Source organism: Mytilus californianus, unplaced genomic scaffold, assembly GCF_021869535.1.
Source record: "Mytilus californianus isolate M0D057914Y unplaced genomic scaffold, xbMytCali1.0.p SCAF_51, whole genome shotgun sequence".
In the NCBI taxonomy this organism is placed as follows: Eukaryota; Metazoa; Mollusca; class Bivalvia; order Mytilida; family Mytilidae; genus Mytilus; species Mytilus californianus.
Window position 1 is genome coordinate 216,309 of NW_026262703.1, and position 15,820 is coordinate 232,128.

General features: G+C 34.3%; 1 protein-coding gene across 3 annotated transcripts; it reads right to left on the bottom strand.

Annotated features, from left to right (window-relative positions):
• Positions 1 to 6,851: 6,851 nt before the first annotated feature.
• LOC127703802 (uncharacterized) lies at positions 6,852 to 14,400 on the bottom strand. 3 transcript variants are annotated; one of them, XR_007983049.1, is made up of 2 exons: positions 14,289 to 14,400; positions 6,852 to 6,896 (listed from the first exon to the last, which is right to left on the bottom strand). XR_007983049.1 is itself a non-coding variant. In XM_052207879.1 (2 exons), the coding sequence occupies exon 1, from the start codon at positions 11,695 to 11,697 to the stop codon at positions 7,696 to 7,698; it is 4,002 nt and encodes a 1,333-aa protein (XP_052063839.1). In that variant the 5' UTR covers positions 11,698 to 12,529; the 3' UTR covers positions 6,852 to 6,896; positions 7,445 to 7,695. The 3 variants fall into 3 exon arrangements, 1 of the variants encoding a protein (XP_052063839.1); XM_052207879.1 differs by lacking the exon at positions 14,289 to 14,400 and adding an exon at positions 7,445 to 12,529; XR_007983050.1 differs by lacking the exon at positions 6,852 to 6,896 and adding an exon at positions 13,717 to 13,740.
• Positions 14,401 to 15,820: the final 1,420 nt, after the last annotated feature.

Consider the following 15,820-nt stretch of genomic DNA (forward strand, 5'->3'; position numbering starts at 1 on the left):
TTTGTTTAAACCTGTTTATTTACTTTTGACTTTAATTATTTATCCCTTGTAATTTTTTATTAACTGTGTATTTGCATTCAGGTGTCACAGGTCAAATTTATTCGTTCATTGTGTGTTAATTTACGTTTTTTGATTGAGTTAAGCCTTCCAATTGATATTTTATAGTGTGTTTTTCTATGTTGTGATGTTATACTATTGTTTCAGAAAAGGGAGAAGGTTTGGTACCATTAAAACGTTTAATCCCGCTGCAAATGTTTGCACCTGTCATAAGTCAGGAATCTGATTACAGTAGTTGTCGTCTGTTTATGTAGGTCATACGTGTTTCTCGTTTCTCGTTTTTATATAGATTAGACCGTTGGTTTTTCCGTTTGAATGGTTTTACACAAGTAATTTTTTGGGGCCCTTTATAGCTTGCTGTTCGGTGTGAGCCAATGCTCCGTGTTGAAGGCCGTACCTTGACCTATAATGGTTTACTTTTATAAATTGTAACTTGGATGGAGAGTTGTCTCATTGGCACTCATACCACATCTTCCTATATCTATTTGAAAAACTTTCAGTCGAGTACTTGATTGTGTTGGACCTTTACCAAAGACCAAGACTGGAAATGCGTATTTATTGACGCTCATGTGTACATCTAACCGCTTTCCTGAGGCTATTCCGTTCAGGAATATCAAGACACCAACTATTGTCAAAGCTCTTATCAAATTTTTCACGTAAGTAGGACTTCCTAAGTCTATACAGTCCGACAAGGGTTCAAATTTCATGTCAGGTTTATTTCAGCAGATTGTTTATCAGTTAGGGATTGCTCAGTATAGGTCAAGTGCTTATCATCCAGAATCTAAAGGTGCCTTAGAACGTTTTCGTCAAACTTTGAAGAACATGATTAGAACTTTTTATCTTCAAATTGACAGGGACTGGGATGATGGTGTTCACTTTCTACTTTTTGCGGTCGGAGAGGCTGTTCAAGAATTCCTTGGTTTTAGTCCCTTCGAGTAGGTATTTTGTCATACTGTAAGGGGACCTTTGAAATTGGTTAAGCAAAAATGGCTTACTGATCACACTGAATTGAATCTTCTAGGCTATGTATCTAGATTTAAAGAAAAATTGTATACTGCTTGTCAAATTGCTCAGAAAAACTTAAAAACTGTTCAGAATATATGGTATGATAAAGATGCCAGGGACAGAGTTTTTGAGCCCGGTGATAAGGTACTAGTACTTGTATTTTTGTCAGTCATTGGACATCCTTTACAGGCTAAATACTGTGGTTCGTATACAATATAGAGTAAAATCAATGATTTGAATTATATTGTAAATACTCCAGGTTGGCGTAAACAAAATAGAGTGTGTCACATTAGTATGTTAAAACCATATTTTGAGCGTACTAATGACGGTGAGAGTAAACCATTTGCCACTTTAGCCATGGTTGAATTATTGAATGATCATGACAAACCAGATATAATTGAACCACCTTTTAATTCTACAACTATGGAACAAACAGTTAGATTGAAAAATTCAGAAATTTTGTCAAATTTAGACTCAAAAATTGCACATCTGACTTTTGATCGTAGAGAAAAATTGAAAACGTTGGTATTTTCTTTTAGAAATCTTTTTCCAGATGTGCCAAACAAAACCACTGCTGTTTGTCATGATGTCGATGTAGGCGATGCATCTCCAATTAAGCAACATCCTTATCGGCTCAATCCACTTAAACTTGAATTTATGAGACAAGAAATTAGATATATGCTAGACAATGATAATATTGAACCGAGTAACAGTGAATGGAGCTCTCCTTGTCTCCTTGTGCCCAAACCAGATTACACCTTTCGTTTCATTACTGATTTCAGAAAAGTAAATTCAGTTTCAAAATCTGATTCCTATCCGATTCCAAGAATAGACGATTGCATTGATAATATTGGGCAAGCAAAATTTGTGAGCAAATTTGATTTTTTGAAAGGTTACTGGCATGTACCTTTGTCACATAGAGCTTGTGAAGTATTAGCTTTTGTCACACCAGACAGCTTATTTCAGTATACTGTAATGCAGTTTGGCATGAAAAGTTCTCCAGCTACATTTCAAAGAATGATCAATAATGTTATAAAAGATTTAGACTGTTGTTATGTTTATATTGATGATCTTATTGTGTGTAGTGATAGCTTGGAAGAGCATTTAACACATTTCTGATCATAATCCTTTCACCTTCATACATAAAATGAGAAAATAGAACCAGAGGTTAACTCGGCGGAGTTTATTGTGACAGGAATATAATATCATTGTAAAACATATTAAAGGTAAAGATAATGTAATAGCAGATGCTTTATCTAGATCTTATTAAAACACTGTATACATACTATATATTTTTTAATATATTGTTCATAAAAAGTTTTCATTACACTCAAACTTCTTTTAAAGGGGAGGTGTTATGATATTGTTATTATCATCTTTATTTCTCTTGGCCTAATTTGTTTTGTGTGGCCTTATAACATGTATAATATGTTAACATCATATTTATAGTTGTTTACAAAATAATGTTATAATTGTGTAGTTTCGAAATGACTGTCACAATCATAGATACTGATGGAATGATTAGAACTTTCTATTTGACTTACATACGATGTGTAATTTAAACTTCTACCGTATTCTAGAAGTTTCCGTTCTATAGTTTTCTAGGAGTTTCCCTTCTACAGTGTTCTAGAGATTTCCGTGACAACTATATATATACATACACTAAATTTAGACTTTCAGATTACACATTAATAAACTGGTATTCTCAGAATTTTTCTCAGTTGTTACATTGACACTTTTAATTACGAACAACATCATACTAGATTGTGACTTATTTGACATAATATTCTGTTTAGATTCCCGCAACAGTGAAGAGAAGAATTCCGAATAAAGAAAAGACTAAAGAATTGGACATATATTTTAACAGTTAAGTTGACATTTCAATTTGTATAATATTTCTTGTAAACTTGTGTATAATAAATCTTGTTAAATTTTATTATTGATTTGTGTCTTTTGTTTGCTACAATTCAAAGGTGATTTCTGACCGTAACAACGTTTTTGGGTAAAAGAATTATAGTAATATTTTTTGTTTTGCTATGATACATTGTACGACAATGATGCAAATGGGAACAGACATAACTGTTTTTAGATATGGAGTCATTTAATATCCTGTTATTGTATGATGTGTTTCCAAATTAAATTGTCAATCAAAGTAAGTATCCCGAGGCCTGCTTATTGGCAAAAAAATACAATGTAGCATAAGGACCATGATATCTACGTTTACTCAGCTTTATTCTAGGCAGCAGTACTTATAGTGCTGGCACGCCCTATAACAGGGTTATTCAAATTCTTTTGAGCATCCGGTTAGGAAAATATTTAAGAAAATAAATCAGCTGTCGATAGAAATTCAATCATTAGGAAGCAACTGAAAGCATATTTATCTCCTGATTTCATAAATTATATATAATTATAAAGTATTCAGACTTAGTTAAGCTGAACTATATTCAGAAGTACACAATGATATTTTAAGTCTATCAAAAGGGACTTATCACCGAATTATTACTTGTAATAAACTAACGAAGTGTGTCGCAATTTATTCAATTACTTCTTTCTGTTCGGGAGTAGTCGAACATTAAAAGGTGTTTTAGTTGCTTTTGTTATTTGTATTCTTGCTTACTTTGATCACAATTTTTATTTCCAGATGATGTATTTGTAATTTATAAAAGAGGCGATATTACCAAACCACATAACAAAGGAATACAAACATCTGATATACCAGGATAGAGGTAAACATTAAGACAATATTAACTGTATTTAAACTCTGGAAACTGTTAAAAACATGCAAGACAATCAATTACGTTAATGTCGACAATTAACTTGGTTATGACGAGCATCAATTATTCTCAAAACAGTCGACTAGTTCCTGTTTTGTTATAAATAACAGTGTGTGCTCTAACACAGTTAAGATACTAGTACATTTTGTTTACAATAAGCGCAATTATGATTGATTACACCTTCATTTTCTAGATGCTATTCTGTTATAAACTCTTTAATTGTACTACTGACATTTTACACCGGGAACTTATTCAATTGATTTTATATCAAACAGATAAGTATCCTGTTTTTTATTATGATATTTTGGTATGCAAGGGAAACTCTTTACTAATCTTCACGATAAAAATGTTTTATTTTTTTAAAAGGGTTCTTTTCTATATGGCCTTTGTCTCTTACTCATCCTTAAACTCAAGCGAAAGATTTTTATTATATTCTTTTGTTAATACTTTAAGTACTAATTGTAATCTCGTTTCTATTATGAAATTGTAACCTTGCAAAATTCTTAATTAAATATGTTTTCTGAAGTTTTTACTTCAGTGAGAGTCAAAAATTCGAACTAACAGCATCCACCTAAGTTGTAAAACTACATGTATTCCATCCTGAAAACATTTAATTGTTAACTACTGCATAGGACTTGTGTCTAATTCTATCAATGGAGTTAAAGCGAGTATTCTCAGGCAAGTGACTAGGTCTGGGTCATTGTCTATCGTTGGCATCGACAACATCTGCAACCGGTCGTGGGTTGCATCTCGTTATCAACTTCAATTAAGTAGCCAGTCTACCGGTTACATTTAGGTACCCCACATCATTTGTTTTTTTACTATTATACGGCAAAAATGTCTTTTCACATTGTAAGCCATTTGCTAGGTCCAGTATTCACCTCTTCTACTGCGAAACACTTTTGAGGGTAGTAACATGAGTGCGGCCACCAGTGAAATTTTGAAAGGGAGAGATAAGGGAGCTTAAAAACTTGTTGATCCCATCGTCAATAGTCTTCAAGAAATAAAAAGCTTGACGTTGTTCAACGCAACAAACACTCAAAAGCAATGATTCATTGAAAATGCACCATAACTCTGTTGGATTAGTTTATTATTAAAGTGCACATTCCCGAAAATGAAGTCAGTATATTGTGAATATGCACGAGCGTAACGTATTTACTTAGATATGTGTACCCAATATGATGAAGCAGACGGCTTGTTACTGCTGACAAATTGGTACATGACAATTGGAAAGATTAGCGTTGTATCAGAATCAGCAATTTGACACAACTTCCCTGTCAAACAATCCGATCAGTAGCGATATTTGAATTTTGTTAATGTTTCATTTGTGCTCTTTAAATTTCTAAAAATATTATAGAAAAAGTAAGAGAAAACTTTCAGATAAAGATTTTTTCTATTTTTGAAGGTTGCTGTTTTATCGACATATACCTCAATTTCCTTTTCCATAGAATTCGATGAAAGTAAATACACTTTGCGATATTAAAGTGCTTATCTGACAGGGTAAATTCGGAAAACATATATATTGTCACCATAAATTGGAAATCCTCCCATTGCCTTACTAGGACAAACATAAGCTTTGTCAATATATAAACATAAACTAACAGAAGCAAACAAATAAAACACTTCCTTTTCAAGTTATGTTAAGTGTAAACTGATAAAGTGGATGATATGTTTGCACTTTCTATAAAAACTATATTTTTAGGTTGAAATTCAGTATAAAATAACTTGATTGAAAGGGTTAAAACCACTCAGAAATAGAACAATATATATATATATATATATATATATATAAACAAGTCTGAATTGAAAACAACGTTCAAACCCATGATTGCGTTGGATAAAAACCGCAATTTTTATACGTGTGCATGCAAAACAAATTTCTTGGTAGAGGGGTCTTAATACAGCACAAACAACATATATATATATATAAACCAAGTCTAAATTGAAAACAACGTTCAAACCTATGATTGCGTTGGATAAAAACCGCAATTTTTATACGTGTGCATGCAAAACAAATGTCATGGTAGAGGGGTCTAAATACAGCACAAACAACATTTTCCAAAAGACCAAAAAAGTGAAAAAGTACATTTTGACAAAACGCATTTGACTAGCAGGTCGAACAACTGATGTTCTTATAAACCCTGCTGACTGCCATTGGCGATTGCCAAATAAACTGATCATCAGATGTAACAAAATGGATCTTATTATTATATATATATGCGCTATTAAAAAAGGCAATACTATATTTATAATTTAATATTGCTAAGTACAAATTGTGTATTATCGACCGTTGTATAACTTTTTGTAAAAGACAAAGCTGGGATAATTCAACTGATTCGATGTGGTTTTGTCCATGAGCATACAGTCATGGTAAATTATTAAGACATTACAATCTGCAAACAATGACAATAAAATTGAGAATGGAAATGGGGAATGTAATCTATATATCTATATATAATATGTATTAGATTTCAAAAAGTCTCTCAACGGGTTTTTTTAAACTGTTTTTCATTTGTATTGCACTGCTGCGTTTCAGGTGATAAAAATTATTAAAAAACAGCAGTCTGGATGCTATAATATCAAACACCAAAACTATTGGTGATTGCAAATCTCAGGTTATACGATATAGCAGATCTTACTTCTTTAATTTGAAAATGAAATCAATTCATACCACGTGTTCATCTTGAAATAGTACAAATATCTTTGATATACAGATACATGTTGAAGTACATCAATAAATCAGTACTGGAAACTATCAACGATAAGGCATTCCCGTTTTAAAAGTGAATATATGTATTAAGGCTGTTTAGAACGATCAAGCATTAACATTTAACTTTATTATAGATAATCGAATCGAACCCTTGTTTTCTGCAAAGTTCACATATAACATAAACTTCATTATTTGGTTAGCTGAATATCATTCAAAAACATGTGTTATATGACAATCACCTCATTCGCATAATTTCATCATCGACGATAAAGGCTAAAGGTGTAATGTCAAAGATACGCTGAAACCTGAGTTACTATCTTTTATTGCAGACCTCCAGAGAGGGTAAAAAACTGAAAATATACAAAAATGAAATCTAATAAGCACAATGTTCACAATCGACAATGTTCACAAAATAATGGTACAATTAATATCAACAATGTTCTCCATACATTGAAAAATATGTCCATCTTATGAAACAACCAAAAAATGATCAAAAAGTGCCATAGAATTACATCTTAGATAACAAAATTATAACACGAAAAGCGTTCTATACACATACTGTTTTAAGAAAAAACGTACGCCTAAATATATGGCTCTAATGGCGTTCCATACAAAAAATATTTTGACAAACTGACGGAGTAATATCAAAAATCGAGAATTAAGAAGCTTAAATTGACTAGGACTGGTGTATAATAAATGCAGGAATAAAAATAACCATCATATAAACATCGGAATGCTTAATTTAACATGTAAAATACAAAATAAGTGTGACATGAGATATGACTCCTGAGAATCGTTTGAAATCACAATTAAATTCAAAAGGACTGACCTTAGACTTTAAATACGTATATCAGACATACAAATGAAGGTTATAAACTACAGTATAACAAAAACTCACCCTGTGGAGGGTTGAATACCAAAGAAAAGTTTGTTTAGCTTTGCCGTGTGGCAGACATCAAAAATAAAATTCGACATAATGACGGACAGATCCGTAATTTCCGGAGTGTGACATAACACTCCCCCTCTGATTTCAAAACTGAAATCACCAATTCATAAACAAATTTGAAAATAACATAAACAAATTATCAATGCAAAATGTTATAAAATGTTCTGACTATCCGAAGATTCAACGAGTTAAAATTATAATCATTAATCTGTTTCACTTTGTTTTAGTTCCACATGCTCTACCAACATTACTAGTTCGTTGATTGGTCTAACATAACTAACTGCTTTCCCATCACGCACAACACGAATTTGAACCTTTCTGACTTTCTGATCAAAACTAGGGAATGTCTTTTCAACAATTGCGACTGGCCAATAGTTGCGAGCACATTCACGGTCTCTTAAGAGTACTAAATCGCCTTCCTTCATATTACTGTATTCACTGGTCCATTTTTGTCGAGTTTGTAGACGGTTTAAATATTCGTTACGCCAGCGGTTCCAAAACTCTTCTGCTAGAACCTGAGTGTGCTTCCATAGAGATTTCAACATGTCTTTATTTCCGAATGTTGGAAACGATACATTGTCCTGATTTATTTTATGTGTGAGAAGCATTGCTGGACAAAGTACACATGGTGATTCTGGGTCAGCTGACACCGGAACCAAGGGTCTCGCATTTACAATTGCTGTTACCTCCGATAACAAGGTAGTAAGTACTTCATGAGTAAGAGTTTTTGAACCTTCTCGTAGTAACATAGAATCTAAAATCTTTCGTGAAACACCAATCATCCTTTCCCACACTCCTCCCATGTGGGAGGCGTGTGGAGGATTAAATAGCCACAAGACGTCGTTGTTTGAGAGAAAACTTCTCACAGAGTCTTTTTCAACAAAGTCAGTGATCATATTTAGCTCTTTTGAACTGCCAACAAAGTTTGTTCCCCTATCAGAACGGAACTGCTTAACTTCACTCCTTAAGGCAATGAAACGACGCAACGCATTTATAAATGAAGCACTGCTGAGCTCCTCTATGACCTCTATATGAATTGCTCTGCTGACGAGGCATGTGAACATAAGTGCCCATCTTTTCTGATTAGCTGGTATACCACGAGTGCGTCTATAAGCTATGGGCCATGGGCCAAAAGTGTCAACACCGACGAATGTAAATGGCGGTGATGGTTTTAATCTGTCCTCAGGCAAATCTGCCATTTGCTGCCAACCGAAACAACCACGAAGCTTACGACATATCACACATTTATGAAGCACTGAAGAAACTAAACGACGACTGCCTAAAATCCAAAAACCAGCTGTACGGATAGCACCATCTGTGAGGCTTCTGCCTTGATGAGCCACTTTTTCATGGAAATGTCGAACAATAAGTAATGATATATGGTGGTGTTTTGGTAAGATAATAGGATGTTTTGAAAGATCTGCACAATCTTTGTAATTTCGCAAGCGACCACCAACTCTTAAGGTATCATCAACATCAAGTATGGGCGATAGTTGCGAGAGAGAACTGTTGTTATGTAACGATGTTCCCTGTCTGATATTGTCTATTTCGTTTCTATAATTTTCCATTTGAACCTCACGAATTATGAATTGTTGGGCTCGTTTCAAAGCATCTGGTTGTTTGTATGCATCTAAATGTTCAAGTTTATCGTTATGGTGTGCCAGATTTCTAACAAGTTGTTTCAATAAGGAAATTGCTCTGACTAAAGTTCTCCATTCTGAAAATGTTGAGAATCTATGTGTTCCTAATTTATGTACATTATTTCGATCTACAGTTTGTGTTTTAGCTACTTGCACATCTGGGCGAATCTCCTTGTCACTATCAGCATCAACCAACTGATGTGGACCATTATCTAAATTTCCAAGGGACACGTTATAAAGAAATGCTGGTCCCTTCATCCATATACTATTCGATAACTCTGCAGGGTTAATTCCTCGTGTTGCGATATCTGCCGGATTATTTTCGGTTGAAACATGTCTCCATCTTTTTGGATCACAAGAGACTCGAATTCGTCGTACTCGGTTTCCAACGTATACATGAAACCTCTTTGATTCATTTGTCAAGTAACCTAACACTATTTTGCTGTCTGAGTAAAAGTACATTTCACTTTGATCTATACCTAAATGCTCTTTGACAAGATCAGATAATTCTGCCGCAAGAACAGAGGCGCACAGTTCTAATCGAGGAATAGTATTCCCATGTGAAGGCGCAACCTTCGCCTTTCCCAATAAAAAACTAACCGTTACATGGTGTGAGTCAATTAATCTCAAATAAGCCACCGCACCTATTGCCTCTTTTGAAGCATCACAAAAGATATGAACTTCTTTGTTCGAAGCTTCTGCATAGGAGATGTCACTATACATACGCGGAATACAGCATTGCTCAAGATCAGGTAACGTATTAATCCACTGTTTCCATGGATGTAGGTAAGTATCAGGTAATGGGTCATCCCATTCAGTGTGTCCTAGTGAAGTCATCATATCACGTAAGAGAAGTTTACCAGGAACTGAAACAGGGGCTGTAAAGCCAATCGGATCAAAAAGAGAATTGATCGTTGATAATACGCCACGCTTGCTAAATGGCTTGATGTCATGTGCTACTTGAAAGGTAAAACAGTCAGTATTAATATCCCAAGCCATACCTAGGCTTCTTTGCAAAGGTAAACAGCCATTTTCAAATTTCAGATCTTTGAGATTTTTAGCCAGATCATCAACGGGAAACTGGCTTAACAAATATTTGCTATTTGAGGCTATTTTATGTAACCTAAGATTACCACCACTTAACAATGCATTTTGTGTTCTCTTAACTAAATCAACAGCTGTCTCAACATTTTGACACGACAATAGACCATCGTCCACGTAAAAGTTGCGATCTACAAACTCCTTCACATCTTGATCAGCAGTTTCAGCAGATTTCCTAAGTCCATAAGTTGCCACTGACGGCGAGGGGCTGTTGCCAAATACGTGAACAGTCATACGGTAATCAATCAATGGTTTTTCAATGTCATTTTCAGTATGCCAAATAAAACGAAGGTAATTACGATGCTCTTCACTGACTTTGAAATTATAGAACATCTGTTCGACGTCAGCAGTTACCGCTATAGCCTCTTTTCGAAAACGAAGCAAAATCCCTAACAGGCTGTTCGTGAGGTCTGGTCCCTTTAACAGAATGTTATTTAATGAATGACCATTACACACTGCGGATGCATCGAATACAACTCTGATACTGTCAGGTTTTCTGGGGTGATATATCCCAAACATAGGTAAGTACCAACATTCAGACGATATAGCCAATGGTGGCGCTATTTCAGCATGACCATTTTCGATGATTTTCTGCATGAATTGTATGACATGTTCTCGTTTTGTAGAATTAATTTTCAAGCTGTAATCGAAAGATTTTGCTCTCTTTAAAGCTAATTGTTTGTTGTTTTCTAATATTGGCCGATGCTCACGGAAGGGCAATGGAGCAACCCAACAACCATCTGAATCTTTAACAAAACCTGAATTCATGATCCTCAGGAATGTATCGTCTTCAATTGATGATCCAATTTTTTCATCTTTGTCAGTTGTACGGAAAACGTTCGTATCTATTAGTAATTCATTTTGACAAGGTTTAAGAAAAGTAGCACGGCCATTACTCAAAATGGTAGTCTTGTTCACATTTACGCAATCTAGAATGCCAGGCGGATGAGTTTTCCCGAGACACACTTCACCAATTATTGCCCACCCTAAAGGCAGCTTCTGTGCATATGGGAGGTTACCTTTGCCAAGACGCTGATCGAGTACATGGTGTACTGATATCAAATCTCTTCCTATCAAAAGATCAATCTGTGCATGCTCATCGATTTCAGGAATGTAAGGAGCAATGTCTACAAGATGAGGATACTGAATAGCCACATTAGGCGACGCTATTTCCTGTCTATTGTTCGGAATATCATTACATTCGATGATAGTTGGTAAATCAAACACACAAGACCCATCTAAAGCTTCTACCACGTAGTCCTTAGCTAAACGTCCAGATGTTGTGAATTTTCCTGCACAAGACGACAAAACATATTCAGTTTCAGGTCCATTATCACAAAACAAATAAAAGAAGTTGGAAGTGGCCAATGACCTGTTACTTTGGTCATCTATTAAAGAATACATCATTCGTGATTGTTCGGGTTTTCCTTTTGGATACACTTTTACTAGCATTAGTTTGAACATGACTTACTTGTGCCAGTTACTTGACCACATATTTGTGTACATGCTGTCTTAACTTCTCTTGATTCATTCTCCCCCTCGTGAGATTCTGGGGGTTGTTCTTTTTAATACTTTCTATATCGGTATGTAAACCAGAAGGGTGTTCCCGACTCTGACAGACTGAACATTTCAAGAACTCTTTGCAGTCTCTTCTTAGATGGCGCTTAGGCCCACAACAGCGAAAACAAATTCCATTCTTTTTTAAGAACTCCCTTCGTTCTGAAATCGGTTTCATGCGAAAACCTCTACAATCATTCAATAAGTGACTTGTTCCATGCACAGGACATACCAAGTCTGAACTTTTTACTTTATCTGCTAACGGTTTCAACACTGATGTTTCAGTACGTGCACAAGATAACTGATTTCTTGTGTTTCCATAACGATTGTTGGTTGCATTAGTAGTATTCTGTACTTTGACTTCTCGACAATCCTCGAAGAAAAAACTGGGGTCATTTTTCATTTTTGCCATCCTTTGCAAAAACTTGGTGAATACTGTGAATGGTGGATATACCAAGTGGTTTTGAATCTTATATCTGGTGGCCTCTGATGTCCACTTTTCTTGGATATTATATGGAAGTTTTGCTATAATAATATTTACGCCAGCCGATGAGTCATAAACACTAAAAATACTTCTATACATGTCATTCTCTTTAACTGCTTCTATTTCTGAAACTATATCAAAAAGCTCAAATAAACGTTTGTTGTCTTTATTACTTATTTTGGCAAAGTTATTGAGTTTCTTACGCAAAGCACTTTCTACAATTTCTGGACTTCCAAATCTGTCTTGAAGTCTAGCCCAAATCCTGGCTACACCTTGAAATGGGTTTTCTGCATTAGCTGCTCGAATGCTCAATGCTTGTTTGCAACTTTCGGGTCCCAACCATTTAACCAATAAGTCTATTTCTTCAGACGGAGTAACGGTTAATTCACGCATTACATTTGTAAAACTAGCTTTCCAAGCTAAGAAATATCCAGGCGTGTCATCATATTTACAGAGCCTTGATAATAACAAGTCTTTTTTAACAATGAATTGAGTAAACTCCCTACATGCGTCTGTCTGAGTAAACGTGGCAGTAGGGATTTGACTTACTACTGCTGGTATAAACGTAGGTGCATCAACATTTAAGTTTTGAGTTAAAGGCGTATTGTCATTTTGATCAGTTTGTTTTAGTATGAATTCTGCAGTACGTCTTTGGATGTCTTCTTTATTTGGTTCTGAAATAGCACAATCGTCATCAAAATTCTCATTCAAGACTCTGAGTTCACATTCAGCTTCCTCTATATCACGTTTCACACTTAAAAGTTTCATGTCTGCTTGTATGGCTGTTTGTTTACGCATAAGTTCAACTTCTTCTTGTGCAAATTTTGCTCTGGTTTTTGCGGCTTCAACTTTGGCTCTTTGCCGAGAAAGATGAGAACTTCCTCTTGAACATCTAGATTTTCTATCGACACCAATATCTGACGGTTCTCTAAAGGCGTCCGGTGGTTGAATGATTTCTGATAATTGTTCAGTTTTAACTTTATGTAGTTCTTCCATATCAAAGGCTTGCAACATTGTTTCCAGATTATCTATTACTATAGAGGCTTTCTGTTGTATTGAACTAGCAATCATACTATGTGAAGCTCTCTCACGAGAACTTTCGTCACACCGTTGAGAAACCAAATAGTCGTCATATTTGCGAGAAATTTCTTCATATTCCTTTAAATGTTTCATTAGTTCTTGCTTGTAAGTACAAGCTAATGTTTTAGTCATCTGGGTGTGCTCATGTATATCTCCCATAATCATGTCTATATATCTGTGTTGAATTCGTAGTTTTGAAGTAAACTGTCTTACACTCTCCTCAAACACCAATTGTCCTTCTGGAGTAAGTCTCCTTGCCTCACGCAAAGTTCTTTCTGAATCCATGTTTATTCTTCCCGATACCAAGGTTTTTTACTGTAATGTCAAAGATACGCTGAAACCTGAGTTACTATCTATTATTGCAGACCTCCAGAGAGGGTAAAAAACTGAAAATATACAAAAATGAAATCTAATAAGCACAATGTTCACAATCGACAATGTTCACAAAATAATGGTACAATTAATATCAACAATGTTCTCCATACATTGAAAAATATGTCCATCTTATGAAACAACAAAAAAATGATCAAAAAGTGCCATAGAATTACATCTTAGATAACAAAATTATAACACGAAAAGCGTTCTATACACATACTGTTTTAAGAAAAAACGTACGCCTAAATATATGGCTCTAATGGCGTTCCATACAAAAAATATTTTGACAAACTGACGGAGTAATATCAAAAATCGAGAATTAAGAAGCTTAAATTGACTAGGACTGGTGTATAATAAATGCAGGAATAAAAATAACCATCATATAAACATCGGAATGCTTAATTTAACATGTAAAATACAAAATAAGTGTGACATGAGATATGACTCCTGAGAATCGTTTGAAATCACAATTAAATTCAAATGGACTGACCTTAGACTTTAAATACGTATATCAGACATACAAATGAAGGTTAAAAACTACAGTATAACAAAAACTCACCCTGTGGAGGGTTGAATACCAAAGAAAAGTTTGTTTAGCTTTGCCGTGTGGCAGACATCAAAAATAAAATTCGACATAATGACGGACAGATCCGTAATTTCCGGAGTGTGACATAACAAAAGGCTTCAAAGACTCCAACTTAGTTTGATTTTTTAATGATTTTTTTAATTGATTGTATGACCAAATGTCTTTTTTGTTTTTTGTATGACTACAATACCCCTGGATCAAAAAAAGTTCGAAAATTGAGTTGATCTTAAAATCATATAAATAAGTACATTATATGTCAGATCATCATTAGCATGTATACTAGATATATCTCTGCGAACATTCTGATTTTTGTTTTATATATAAAGAGTGTTGTGTATATTATAATTGTTTTCATAAAAAAACTTTAGGTAGAAGAATCTTTTCGAAGGAAACCTCAAGGTGGTAAGATTTGGGCAACAGCAATGTTGACCAATCGACCAAATAGCTGGCTAACATTCTTAGAAATGATGTAAGTATATAACCTCTACGTTTTACTAATCAGCATACACATTTGGTAGGGGAAAACAATTAAAAAACTATGAATTTTATAATGACACTTCAACGGGTCATTGCAAACAGAGGATATGTATTCTAGTTTTTTTTTTTTATTCTATAAAACTGAACAACCCGTTCTGAGGTAGAAATAATATTAGATTCTCCAAACATTTCCAACAAAAAAGACATTATTACCTTTCATGAAAACAACCTACCACTGCCAGTAAAAAAGGAAAAAATACCGAACTCAAAGGTAAATTCAAAATCAAGTGAAACTGAAACGCGAGCCTTTATCAATCGGAGGAATGAATGGAGAAAAACTGTCATATTCCTGACTTGGTACAGACATTTTCCGAAGAACGTGGTGGCTTACACTTGATTTGCTAGCTAACTAAACCTCCTACGAGTAGGACAGTTGTTTATATATCTGTTACATTGATGAACTTGGGTGAACAACCAAAACAGTCATAATAGGTTAGTGTGACCAAAACTGTGTAAACATACATCACACGCATACACACAAATGACTACATATTTCAAACAAACAGACGAATATATTTAATGAAGAACCCGAGAAAAACGTTTTAGATGTTGATAATCAATTTGACAAAGACGCCAACAAAACTTTTTTTTATATTGATAGTACATTCAGTATAAAGTATACAATGTCTCGATAAAGTACAAAGTAAGTAAAGAATCAGGAAATCTTTGCCCTCATAATCAACAGTAAACATTTCTGTTGTGTATCTCATTTCATCAAAACCAACCCACTTTGAAATGTACAAATATCCCATGACGGTAAATTCTTTTCAATAAAGAGAAGATTTATTGACACAGTACGAACTAAACTTAACACCAAAAAAAACTCCACCTCTTCGTAAAAAAAGTATGTACTGCCAATAAATGTTCTTAATTGCAATTAAACTAAAGAAATAATTAAAATCTTATTCAGTTACAAACGTTTAAGTATCTTAACTGTCATATTAAGCTACTTTTAATGACAAATAACT

Coding starts and splice junctions, on each gene's coding strand:
- LOC127703802 (XM_052207879.1), bottom strand. CDS start 11,697: ATGTTCAAACTAATGCTAGTAAAAGTGTATCCAAAAGGAAAACCCGAA.